The 12,522-nt window shown below is 54.8% G+C and overlaps 1 protein-coding gene across 1 annotated transcript in view; it reads right to left on the bottom strand.

Moving 5' to 3' along the window:
* The window catches only part of PDE1B (phosphodiesterase 1B), a 30,701-nt gene extending 20,954 nt beyond the window's left edge, over window positions 1–9,747 (bottom strand). Inside the window, exons 1-2 of the mRNA XM_056120295.1 lie at window positions 9,672–9,747; window positions 9,435–9,563 (exon numbers count right to left, since the gene is read on the bottom strand). Of these exons, the coding sequence (XP_055976270.1) occupies window positions 9,435–9,550 (116 nt within the window). The 5' untranslated portion in view covers window positions 9,551–9,563; window positions 9,672–9,747. The remainder of the gene's footprint in view (window positions 1–9,434; window positions 9,564–9,671) is intronic.
* Between the last annotated feature and the right edge of the window lie 2,775 nt (window positions 9,748–12,522).

Raw genomic sequence — 12,522 nt, 5'->3', positions numbered from 1 at the left:
AAACCATTGAAATGTAACAGGAAGTGGAGATGAGTTCAAATTGGGCTCTTTGTGCCCGAGAAATCGTACAGTGGGCAAGGTGACTTGCTTTGCCTGTGACTGCCCTGGGTTTGGTCCCCAGCACCACACACGGTCCCCTGGAATGATCCCTGAGCACAAAGTCCCGAGCAAGTCCCGAATACCACTAAGTGCAGCCCAAGAACAAAGAGGGGATTTCCCCCGCCCTTAGACATTATCACTGAAACAAAACAAAAAAGTTGAACAAGAGCATATGAGAACAGGTTGTGAACTATGAAGCGATACACAAATGCAGAAGATTATTTAGTCCAACCCTTTATTTAGGAGATTCCAAAGAGATTCATGAAGGGCCTTCCGTGATCCGGCCCCCAGCATCACATATGGTTTCCTTTTTTTTTTTTCCGCGTCACACCCAGCGATGCTCAGGGGTTACTCCTGGCTCTGCACTCAGGAATGACTCCTGGAAGTGCTCCGGGGACCCTCTGGGATGCTGGGAATGGAACCCGGGTCAATTGCATGCAAGGCAAACGCCCCACCCGCTGTGCTATTGCTCCAGCCCACACATGGTTTCCTGAGCCCTGAGCACTGCCAGGTGTGACCCAAAACACAAAACATAGAGTCCTCCACAAAGCGTCTCTTCTCTTTGCCTTTGTATCCAACACCCCTCGTAGGGCAGAGCCCTGACTGCCTCATTTCTCTACTCCAGGTGTCTGGAGCCGACACCTGGCGCCTTGTTCCACAGGTGCAGGCACCCCAGGGAAGCCCAGGGGAGAAGGAAAGGCTGAGCCCCGGGAACCCCGTGCTGCAGATTCTCCACCCCAGCAGCTCTGCCACTCCCCTGGCTCCCTGTTGCTGCACAAGCAGCCCAGTCTGGCAGCTGGCTGGGCACAGTGGCGGGGTTGGCTCCAGAGATAAAAATAGCCCCTGGGGGCAGAACTGGGGTTCCATCCGGGGAAGCAGCAGGCCTTGGGTTGACATGGCAGTGGTATTCCAGTCCCTGAGCACTGGAAAGAGGAGCTAGGGGAGGGCAGAGGACCTGGAGGCAGGATGGAAAGCAGGAGAGAGAGAGAGAGAGAGAGAGAGAGAGAGAGGGAGGAAGCACTGTAGTGGCAGGGAAGGATGGGAGGAAAATTGGAAAGGGCCCTAGAAGAGCCCTTTCATGGGGAAGAAGAAGAATTTCTCCCGGTGACTGGTTCTAGGGGCAGTACCCACCCGGCCACCCACCCACCAGCCCCTTCCCCCAGGTCAGAAGCTGTTGTCGCAAGGATTCTACAACAGCTCCACTCCGATCGACGAGGAAGAGGATGGTCATCCAAGCACAAGCTATCGAGAGCCCAGATCCCCAAGACCTGAGCAAGGGAAGGAGCTGAGGGAGGCAGGTGGGGTCAGAGGAAGGGGGATCTGAGAGGCTTCCCAGGCTCCAGCCAAGAACTCTCTCCGGCCCACTTGTCCCACTCTTCTCTGTCCCCACACGGTTTAATTCTGCTCATTAACCACCTTCGCCTGGACCACTCCACAAACCCTCCAAACCACATCCAACAGATGTCCCCAGCAGATGTCCGGCTTCCAGGGGACCCAGCAGATGTTGATGGCAGCCTGGGATGGACAGAGTGGGAAGCTTGGCGGGGGGGGGGGGGGGGGGGGGGGCTGACTGCATGTGGTGAGGGTGGGTGGGACCGGGTGGTGGGCGAGCCTGTCCCCTCACCTTATCCACTGTTTCTCTCATCTGCGTCCTCCACTGTAACACTCAGAAATGCAAATTTGGTGCCTGGGCCGGAAGGAAAGTGAGTCGGATGACGGGATCTTACTCCTGGAGTCCAAGTTCCATCTTTCTTCTTTCTTTTCTTATTTATTTATTTATTTATTTATTGTATATTTGGGTCACACTCAGTGATGCTCAGGGGTTACTCCTGGCTCTGCACTCAGGAATTACTCCTGACGGTGCTCAGGAGACCATCTGGGATGCTGGGACTCGAACCCGGGTTGGCCAGGTGCAAGGCAAACACCCTACCCGCTGTGCTATCACTCCAGCCCCCCCCCCAAGTTCCATCTTTCTGATTAACTCAGTGTTCCCCCTAACTCAGCCCTAACTTGCAGCTTAATGGAGGAGGGTGGCTTTTCTTCCTCAAGTCAATTCTAACCTCATGAACACTCCAGGAATTTCTCCTGCATCTACCGCTTCGATCCAAATGGCAGCAAATTGTCTTGGGGTTGCAGAGAGCAGAAAGGGAGAAACGGGCAGCATCAGGGTGTCCCTGTGGTGAGTGCTGGAGCAATTTGCTTTGACGTATTTCTTTCCAAATGGGAGTTTCTAAGATTCGGTAGAGAGAGGAGCTGGGTTTAGGAAGCTTGGCAACACTGGGCATGTGTGTTCACTCAACCCACGATCCAGGAAGTCTGGAAACAAGGTGGGCCTAGAGGGGAGAACAAGGTCAAGTGCCAAGGGAAATGCAAGAGGGCAGCAATCAAGCATCAGGAGAGAAGCAGTCGCATCTTGGCCCCAGGCCCCAGGCCCTGCCTGCCAGAGACCCACTCAGCCCCCCGAAACCCAGCTCCCGTCCCACTATACAGAACGGTGCCAACACCAGCTGTCAGCCTAATCATCCCACATCAGCCATCATAATCATCTGCAAATCGAACTCCTCATTGCAGCTGCAGAACCAACTCTCCGGGGAACCTCACTGCATGCCACAGCACCACCTCAGCGCACCCCCTTCCTCCCTCTTCTCCGGTCTCCAGTCTCTCCCTGATCTCTTCCCTGCTCCAACACCCCCTCAGACCTGCCTCTCTCCCAAAGACGCATAACAGCTTCCCCAGTGGATTTCTGCTAGGCCTGGGCCGCTGAAGGAGAATCCGAACCTGAAAGTTTCTTTCCAGACAGGAATTCAAGCTGCAGGGGGTCCTTCGGGACAAAGGGTCCAGGGCCTCCCTAGAGGACAACAATCTGGTTTCTCCTTCCCCCTTCTTGAGAGCCCTTCATCCCCCTCAGATCACGTCTGTACCCCACTCAGCGCTCCCTTGATTCTCCCTCCTGGTCTCTGTGGCAGCACGGCTTCCTCCCATAGAGAACGGTCTCATTACCCCAAGACCTCCAATCTCCCAGTTGTCCCACCTGCTGCCCTGGCTCTGTCCCTCTTTCTTCAGTGCTTCCGGAAGCCAGTTGGAAATTAGATAATCAACTTTCTGTACCTGAGAAAACTGCCCCCTGAGAGCCAAAGGCAATTATTAGACTTCCTCTCAGGAGGGTCTGGGAGGATGAGGTCACTGAGTTGATGAAATGTAGGAGGTACAGAGTCACAGAAGTTGAGGCTGGAGTCCCACGTGGCCCCAAAGAGTGCCTGCAGACAACCTAGCCCACACCATACCCACAGGAGTCTGGGGGGTGGAGGGTGGGGAGGGTGCGTTGTCTGGATCCTAGAGAAGATGAGAGAGGAGCAAAGAAAGGGGGTGGGGGTGAAGAAAGAGAGATGGTAGAGTCAAGGATAGGGAGAAAGAGAGAGAGAGAGAAGTTGAGGAGGACAAAAAGAGAGAAAAAGCCCAGTAAAGAAATAGAAACCAGAGCTCGGTGGGAACCCAGGCTAAAAGGGACCGAGGAAAGCACTTGAGCAGAATCAAAGAGAAAGAAGGCAGAGGGCGCAGAAAAGTTAAAACTTGATGATTCCTTTAAGGACTCAAAAGCGAGGGAAAGATCTGTTTCAGGGTTCCCTGATCCTCCGTCCCAGTTCTCAGGGAATTATCAGATCAGGGGAAAGAGATGGGAGACAGCCTGGTGGAAAGGGGCTGGAGAGGTCCAGGCTTCTCTCCTACTGAGTCGCTCACCTGGCCATCTAGTCTTGCATCCTCCCCAGTCTACATCAGCCTCCTCCTGGCCAAAGTGAGCAATATAGTCTCGTGTGTGTGTGTGTCTGTGTGTGTGTCTGTGTGTCTGTGTGTCTGTGTGTGTGTGTGTGTGTGAGAGAGAGAGAGAGAGAGAGACTTTTCCCACTTGGCTCCTAGGACTCCTGAACAAAGAGTGGTATTTAGAGACTAAGGGACCTTAGGATTCACGTGGCACACCTTACTATAGTATGGCCTGGGGACTCAGGATAGATACCAGAGAGCCCCTGCCTTGCTCACAGAGCTCACCAAAGGCTATCCCTGGGCTCCACGCACCCCCCATGTCTTAGATCTGCAATTGCTCCATTCACCTCTAGTATAAAGGTAAAGGTAAAGGCCCTCCCGTTGATCGTCGATTTGCTCGAGCGGGCCCAGTAACGTCTCCATTGGAGACTTTGTTGTTACTGTGTCTGGCATATCTAATACTCTCGGTAGCTTGCCGGGCTCTCCGAGAGGGGCGGAGGAATCGAACTCGGGTCGGCCATGTTGGCTGCGTGCAAGGCAGACGCCCTACCCGCTGTGCTATCGCTCCAGCCCCACCTCTAGTATAACTACTGTGAAAACCAGTGATAAGGAATACATCTCCTGTCTTTCCTTTTGACCTCAGGGCCCACACCCTTTGGAGGGGAGTGCTCCTCTGGCCCCACCCAGTCTGCTGCTGTCAAACTCAGACACCTGCCTCACCCACTGCAGACACCCATTCGTCAAGAAGACTTCCAAATCATGGCCCTGACACCTAGAACTTAGAACTTATACTCCTGCCTCTTGAGCCTTCATTTTTCTCCTATTCAAGCACCCATTCATTCCCACTCTCCTGCCTCTTCCACATGGCAAACTCTCCCATGCCAAAAGAACTTCAAACCTGTTCACGGAAGAACCACTTTTTCCTGGGTGCTGGGAAATGCAGAACAGAGATTCAGCAAGATTAAAAGTTACTTCAAGATCATGACGTTGGTAATAGTTCTCCAGAATAGGGCAGAATAGTTCTCAAGCATCCTACTGTTCTCTCTGCTCTTCCCCAGTCACCACTCCTTCCTCCCCGAACCCTTCCTATCACCTATTCAAACTCTCTCTCTCTCTCTCTCTCTCTCTCTCTCTCTCTCTCTCTCTCTCTCCCTCTCCCTCTTCCTCTCCCTCTCCACCTTCCCTCTCCTTTCTCAATCATCCACTATGCCTCATTCAAGCAAAAACTGCCAGAGGACAGAGGGAAGTAGAAGACCTGGATGGGAGAGGAGGTATTAAGCCCAGGGAGGGGAGTTTCTTTGGCCATGGTTGGAATACAGAAGAGGTCACTGAAAATCATCCCTCCCCAAAACCTGGAATAAACGATGCTTCTTTTGCTCCAGAGGTCCAGGGAGCCCCCGTTAATCCTGCAGTCCCCACAGCAGCTCCAAAGCCATATGCAGAGAAAGGAGCACAGCGGCAGTTTTCACAACTGGTAAGAGCCACAAAAGATCACTCCGTGAGGCACATACAAAATGAGAGCCAAAGGTGGGATGAATCAGTGATGCCACTCAGTCCTCTTCCCTCCCCACCCCACGCTCCCTCCTGTCCCATTAATGCCTCCACCATTATAAAACAAGAGTGTGTGGCAAACATATACACGAGATCAGACACACATATGTCACCATTACCTCCCACATACATCCACATACACGCAGGAATCATCTCAAGCAAACGCAGGACAATCCCAGGTTTAGGGGCAGGTCTAGACCTTCCTGGCATATTATGTGTCATCCATGCCATTCAAAAACATAGAAACAGAGACATCGTAATGAGCCCAGATGCCACAAACTGTCCCTGACATGCTCATCAATCTTGATGCAGATACATAAGTATACGTGTCCGGCACCTACAATTTCATCCTGATCTATCTCGTTCACGTTTCCAAGTAACATTTCTGGCTGCTCTCGGTAACTCCTTCAGTTCCAGACGTGGATTCCAGGTGCTCAAAACCCCACACCTTTTCAATAGCACCCTCTCAACAAAAACAACATCTCCTTCCTTCTCTCCCGATTTCCTACTCCCCCTCCCTCCCTGCATGCAGAAACCCACGCGCCATGGAATCAGAACAGAACTGGGCTCTATGACACATACACCCCTCTTCATTAAGTCACTGGTCCAGTCCTTCATTTAATGGCATTTATTGAGTGTCTACTATGTTCCAGGTACCGCGAGACTCTAAATAAACCAAACGGGCAAAAAAAAAAAAATCCACGTCTGGGTGCTTGCTCCAGCACAGCTGTGATGACCTTGAACCACAGTTCTGAATACTGAGTCTAGCCCGTGGGATTCCTGAGTGCATAACATGTGCAGAATGGAAAACAGAGAGGGACTGTGTCTTAATGATTTTCCCGGGGGGGGGGGGCTGTCTTTAAAATTCCAGGAAAAGCCGGGATAGAGAGAAGAATGTAGTGCTTATACAATTCCTGGGGGAGCAGTCATATCTAAACTTTCCCCAACGCAAAAGATCAGACAGAACTAAGCACAGCAGAAACGGATACCTGGGGATGGGGGGTGGGGTAACAAAACAAAGACCAGGATCCTTCTCCACTTTTCACTGCACTTGCTAGAGCCGGACCAGATCATAGGCGCCATGGGAGAGGACTCTGTCCATACATCCCCGGCATCCAGAATCTGCTCCCCCAGCCGATGGGAGGCACTCGCACTGTCACTGAACAAATGAATGAATGAATGAATGAGCTAGGGTTGGCAAACCAAACCTCTGACCCTAGTTCTCATTGATTCCCTCAAAACCACAGACAACGCATTTGATCTGCCCTCCCCTTCTCAGCGGCCTCCAGTCCCAGAAGGGTGGATAGCCAGTCAAATCCAGCTTCGGGTGAGAGACGCTGAAAATTACTCTGGCCAGCCCGCATGTCCACATTGCTTCCCTCCCCATCCTCTCCCAGGCCTCTGCTAGAAGTCTACCTAGGCAGGAAAATGATGCTGCCAGGTACGCTGAGATGGAACTCTCGGATCATGTGCTCCGGAATCTGGATTTCTCCTTGGTCAAGCCTTAGTGTGGGAAACAGAATTCCTGGATGTCCGTCCCCAGAAGAGGTTGCCCCACACATGTATGTCAGTATGGGATTTTTAACAAGAGAAGAAAAACACCAAGTCTGGATTCCCTGAAGAACTGAGATGTCCTAGATTATATACTAAAGAACAGGGGAAGGGAAGGGGTATGGAGAGGGTATGTTGATTAAAAAAAAATAATAACCGTGAATATGCTGACAAGGGAATATGTGCAGATATATTCTTTTTCCATCGCTCTTATTCAGTAGCTAGTCCTGAGATAATCACGTCTACTCCCTATTTCCAGACTAAACAACCCCTTTCCACCATGCCCATTCGGGGACAGGTGGTAATTAGGGTTGGGGTGGGGTGTTTCTATTTACCTTAAGAAGAAGGACTGCCTTCTTTGCTCTCCTCTTTAGAAACCACTCAGGCCCCGAAGAGGGGAATTTCTCTCCCACATCGAGTAAAAATTCTAAACCCTGTTCTTCCCTGCAGTTGATACGCAGGATCTCCCCAACATTCAGATAGAACCAAATCCAGTAAGCCCTCAGACTCCGAATTTATTTTGATATCAAGCCCTTTCTTTGTTGCGAGAAAACAGGCTGGGAATCTATGCCTAGTGATTAATAAGGAGGACAGGAACTGAGCAAGTTATTACACCTCGCCAGAACTCACAAGGCCCAACTGGCTGGAGTGAATGAGGACCAGAAAAATCTAATCAGCAAGATTAGTGATCCCTGTCCAGCGTGATCTCCTGTGAGGACATCTTGGCCAGCACTTTCTGGGAGCAGCTGCCTCCATGCCCAAAGGCTCCAGAGGCCCCAACGGGGATCCTCTTCGCCACGACTGAGCACTTCTCACTCTAAGAGAAATTGCAGTCTGCATCTAGGAAAGACTTGGCTAGAAAGGTGCGGGTGAGAATGGAACCAGGAAAGCCTGCCCTTTTGCAGGGTCCATTACCTAGAGTGGGGGCCAGGGAAGTGGATGAGAGGCCACTAGTGCTGCGACGAAGCCATCCTGGGATTACTTGACTCCTCTCTGACAGACAGAACTAAGGGCCCTTCTTTGCTCTCTGCTTGTCCCAGCTCAGTTACCAATAACAGAGCATTGTTTTACCATCAAGAATCACCCGGTATGCCACACAACAAAATCAACCCGATTTTCCATTTCTTCATCCCAGGACTCATCTCTGGCATCGACACTAGCTAGAGGCAGCAAAGGTGGAGAACTGAGAAGCTCATTTGGACCCCAAGTCCTGGTGGTCGCCCACTGTGCCCCAGTTCTCCCTGAGGCCTTTCTTTCTAAGTGACTGGCTGGTGTGTGAATCAGACCCACAACCCAAGGTCAGGAGCCTCCGCTTACGGCCACAGGTGAAAGAATACAAGTAGAAGCATCCCGCCCTGGGCCAGAACCAGAAATGGAAAGCCACTGGCGCGCACAGATGAAGATGCTAGGGAGGCAAGAGGCTTAGGGACTCTAGTTGCTGTAGTTTCTCACTAAATATCTACAGCTTCTTGCCTGGGGCTCTGGGGAGTCCTGTCAGGGAGCGGACCCCCTTTTCCTTGTTCTCGGATTCAGAAACTATCGCAGCCAGGCCAGGAAATAAACAGGATGCACGCTGCGTCTTTGACCCAGTCCTCTTGTTCTTCTTTGAGGAACTGGAAGAAAGTTCCTTCCCTCCCCTCAGGTTGGAGTATGGAATACCTGCATCCTTCCTTTCCCAGTTTATTGCTCCTGCGTGCCCTCAGCCAGCAACAAGCAGCAGAGGACGGATTCGGAGATGCCTCGGCAACAAAAGGCTTTCACAGTTACCTTGTCCCTGCGGATGACTCTTTCCTCACCGTCCACCCCAGATCTCAGGTGAGGACTCCCACCCCTTCAGCATGTACCAGGTGGGTTTGTCATCATTAACATGCCAGTGCAGTTCCAGGCTCCAAAAGAGAGAGGCCGCTCAGCTAAGGGTACCCCCCAACACACACACACACACACACACACACACACACACACACACACACACACACACACCAATCCCCCATCCCTGTAGGATGCCGGAGGCAGAGACGCCAACCCAACTGAGAGGCACAGGTTGGCACAAGTCTCCATCCACGCACTGGACCTGCGGCTGTGTGCCACCTCCCTGCATGGTCGGTGCCCCACGACCGTGCGTGCAGACGATGTGACACGTCCACGTCTGCACAGCCCTGCACATGGACTCCTGTGAGTCAGCCCAGCACCCCCCCACCCCAAGGTTGCCCTCTGCAGCCCTCTCTGCTGCGTGTCGCTGGGCGGGGGCTGCCCAGACGGAGGCACATCCTGCGCTTTGCAACTCCAGCCGCCCGGCGCTGCGCAGCCTGGCACATGTGGCCCGACCACCCCGCGCCAGGGCAGCCCATCTCCTCCTACCTGCCAACCCGTGTGCGGGGACAATTCCGTCCAGCTCCAGCTCCCGCACCCCCACCCCCAATCTCCTCTCGGGCTCCTAAAAATCCACCCCCACCCCCCCGGGGGCCAGCACTCACAGCGACCGGAGCTTAATCCACATCTTCTTGCTGGGGCCCGACTTCAGCTCCAGGGGCGACGGGCAATCCGGCTCCTCCACCAGCATCTCCGGGGGGCTGCGCGGGGACAGCTCCATGCTCAGCCTCGCTCTGCGGAACGGAGAGGGGGACCGGCGCGCGGCTCAGCCTCGGCCGGGCTGGGGGCCGAGACCCCCGCCGCTCCCTCCCCGCCCCGGGCGCCGGCCGGCCGCTGCCCACCTGCGGCTGGCGGGGACCAGCCAGGCCGGTGCGTGTCGGCTCGGCCCGAGCTGGCAGCGCTGCGGCGGCTGCGGCTCCTCCGCTCCGGCTGCCCGAGCGCGCTCTGGGCTCCGGGTCCGGCTCGCCGCCGCCGCCGCCGCCGCCAGAGCCGCCTCCTCGCCGCTCCCCTCCTCCCGCCACCCGGCGCCCTCCCTCCGCGCCCCTCCCCGCTCCTCCGCCCGCCGGGCGCGTCGGGCGCGGCGCGCAGCTCGCCTCCCCCTCCCGGGCACCCACCGCCACGCGCGCCCGGGGCGAGCGCACGCACAGGCCCGGCGGAGCGGCTGCGCGCGCCCCGCGCCGGGGGAGGCGCGCGTGTTTACCCGGCGCGGGCGGGCGGGCGGGGGCGGCTGCGTGGGCCCGCGGGGTGCGTGTCTCGAGTGGCCGTGGACGGGCCGCGGCTTCGGGGGGCCGCGGGCGCCTGGCAGGGGGCCGGGGAGGGGGCCGGGGCCACCCCGCGTGGGCGGCCGGGCGGGCGGGGTTCTCAGCCCCGGTCCGCCCTCCTCCGCATCCGAGCTCGCCCCGGCCCGGACCCTCACGCTGGGCTCCTGCTGCCCGAGGGAAAAGTTTAGGGTCCGGGGCTGGGGCGTGGGCCTGGCACGCGGCCCACCCGGGTTCGATGCCCAGCATCCCACCTGGTCCCCGGCGCCGCCAGGGGTGATTCCCGAGTGCAGAGCCAGGAGGAACCGGGTTCAGTGCCCAGCATCCCACCAGCACCGCCAGGGGTGATTCCCGAGTGCAGAGCCAGGAGGAACCCCTGTGCATCGCCGGGTGGGACCCAAAAAGCAAAATTTTAAAAAAGTTCAGGGTCTGCCCTGAGTTGCGGGTAACCCAGCGCCTGCAGTCTCCATCCCCTTGGCTTGGGCTTGGCCAGCAGGCTTCCCCGGGGCTAGGATGGACACTTTTCTCCAAGCTTTAAGCTTCCTAGACGACAACCACCGGAGAAGCAGGACCATCTTTTCTTTGATGATTATGTCTGTAACTAGTCAACAGCCAGGACTCCGTTTCTGTTACCTCCGACCCCGGTCTGTAGCTGTTCCAGTTTCTTCCCTCTTTTTCCGTCTTCAATGAAAGAAGGCGAATGGCTTTAGAGCCGGCACAAAGCAGACTCGCTGCTCCAGAAGGCTGTAGAGTGAAGAACCTAGAATTCGAACTCAAACTGTAGTCACCGGGAGAAGCGTCCAGACAGGACTCTTCCTGGCCACCGAGTCCGGCCCGGAACCCCTGCAGGAAGCCCCTGTTAGCCACCACCTGTTTTTGCTAAGGGAAAGTCGAGACTTAGAAATTCAACTGCTAGAGCCAAACCAAGCTGCCCTTGGAGGATCCCGGTATGTGAGTTTGCGTCTGCTGGAGATCAGGAGCAGGCCTGAGGCTCTCCACTTGCCAAACTATGGAGCAGAAAAGAAGGAAGGGGCAGACGGAATCGCCTTTGAAACCAGTAGGTTAGGTCAGGCCTTTGGGTCTGCAGAAGAGAAGTCTTAGCAGAAAGGCAGGAAGCACAGAGGCCGGAAGGTGGCAGAGGCAGAGACCAGGAGAAAGCAGAATGAACCTGGGCTCTCTCTCTCTCTCTCTCTCTCTCTCTCTCTCTCTCTCTCTCTCTCTGTCCATCTGATTTCAGCACCCGTCCATATCCTCTTTCCCCTCCCCTTCTTGCCAGAGAGACAGTCCCAGCTAAGGAAGGAGCATCCGAGCCCAAGTCAGACTCCTACACAATCCGTTCCTTAAACTTTGAAAGCCATCCTTTTGTCAATTGAAAAAGAATAGGCTGAGAACTACAAGAGAATTGCTCATTAGGACTAGACCGAAAAGCTTTAATTAGGAAATTAAGATTAATGTTAAGGAGTTTCCCAAATTAGGCAGGTATTTCAATGAGAAGAGGGGGGAGAGGCAGGAGATATACTTCCTGAGAGCTCTCTCAGGATTTCTTGCCAGCAGTGGCAGAACCCACCCCAGTCCTTCCTGAACCCCAACTCCAAACCCCTTCTAAGAAAAGGAAAATTCACACAAGCGCGCGCACACGCACACAAACACACACACACACACACACACACACACACACACACACACAGCTATTTGTGAAAGAGACTTTAGAAGCCGCCTAGCAGAACCTGCTTCATGTAACAACTGAGAAAAGGAAGCCCAGAAACATGATGTGGTCTCCCATGGAGTAAGCCACAAGGTCAGGGCCAAGTCTCAGGGCATTTTCTTCGAGGCTTTTTCATCCTGTGGCTTGCTCTCTCTTCTCCCGCCACTCCCGGGGTTCAGCCTGGGCCTCATTTCCCTTGTTGCAGGCCTTCCCGCTTCTGCCTCCATGGGTCCCTCTCAGGGATTAAGGACAGGGTCTCCCAGCTTCATTCCTGGGCCCAAGAGGGCGCATTCCTTTCCCGAGCTCCTCCTCGGTCCTCCACCCCTCCCTTGCCCAAGGCGCCTCCTACCTAGCCTCACACCTTCCCTTTTCCAGCATCCGAACTGGCCCTCACTCCTTGGAGACCCCACCCCTCCTCGCTCCCCTCACCCCGCGGTCCCTTCCAGCAAGCCTGGAGTTTGATAGAGACCCAAAAATGATGCTTTGGCAGTGGTGACGGATGGATGTGATCTGCCTCCTACGGGAATGCTATTTAAAGGGGAGGCCTCACATTCCTCTCCTTCCAAAGTGACAAGAGAAAAACGCTGTTCCTCAATCTCTCCGAGCTGCAAACTCAGCTCAAGTTAACTTCTGACTTCCTCAACCTGCAGCCTGGCCCGCTGCTCCGGCTTCCGATTCGGGTGGGAGGGAGAGCACTTGACAACTCATTGAGGTGTGGGGGCAGAGGGG

Source organism: Sorex fumeus, unplaced genomic scaffold (assembly GCF_029834395.1).
Source record: "Sorex fumeus unplaced genomic scaffold, SorFum_2.1 ptg000042l, whole genome shotgun sequence".
NCBI classification, from domain to species: Eukaryota; Metazoa; Chordata; class Mammalia; order Eulipotyphla; family Soricidae; genus Sorex; species Sorex fumeus.
This window is presented reverse-complemented; position numbering and strand designations above follow the sequence as displayed.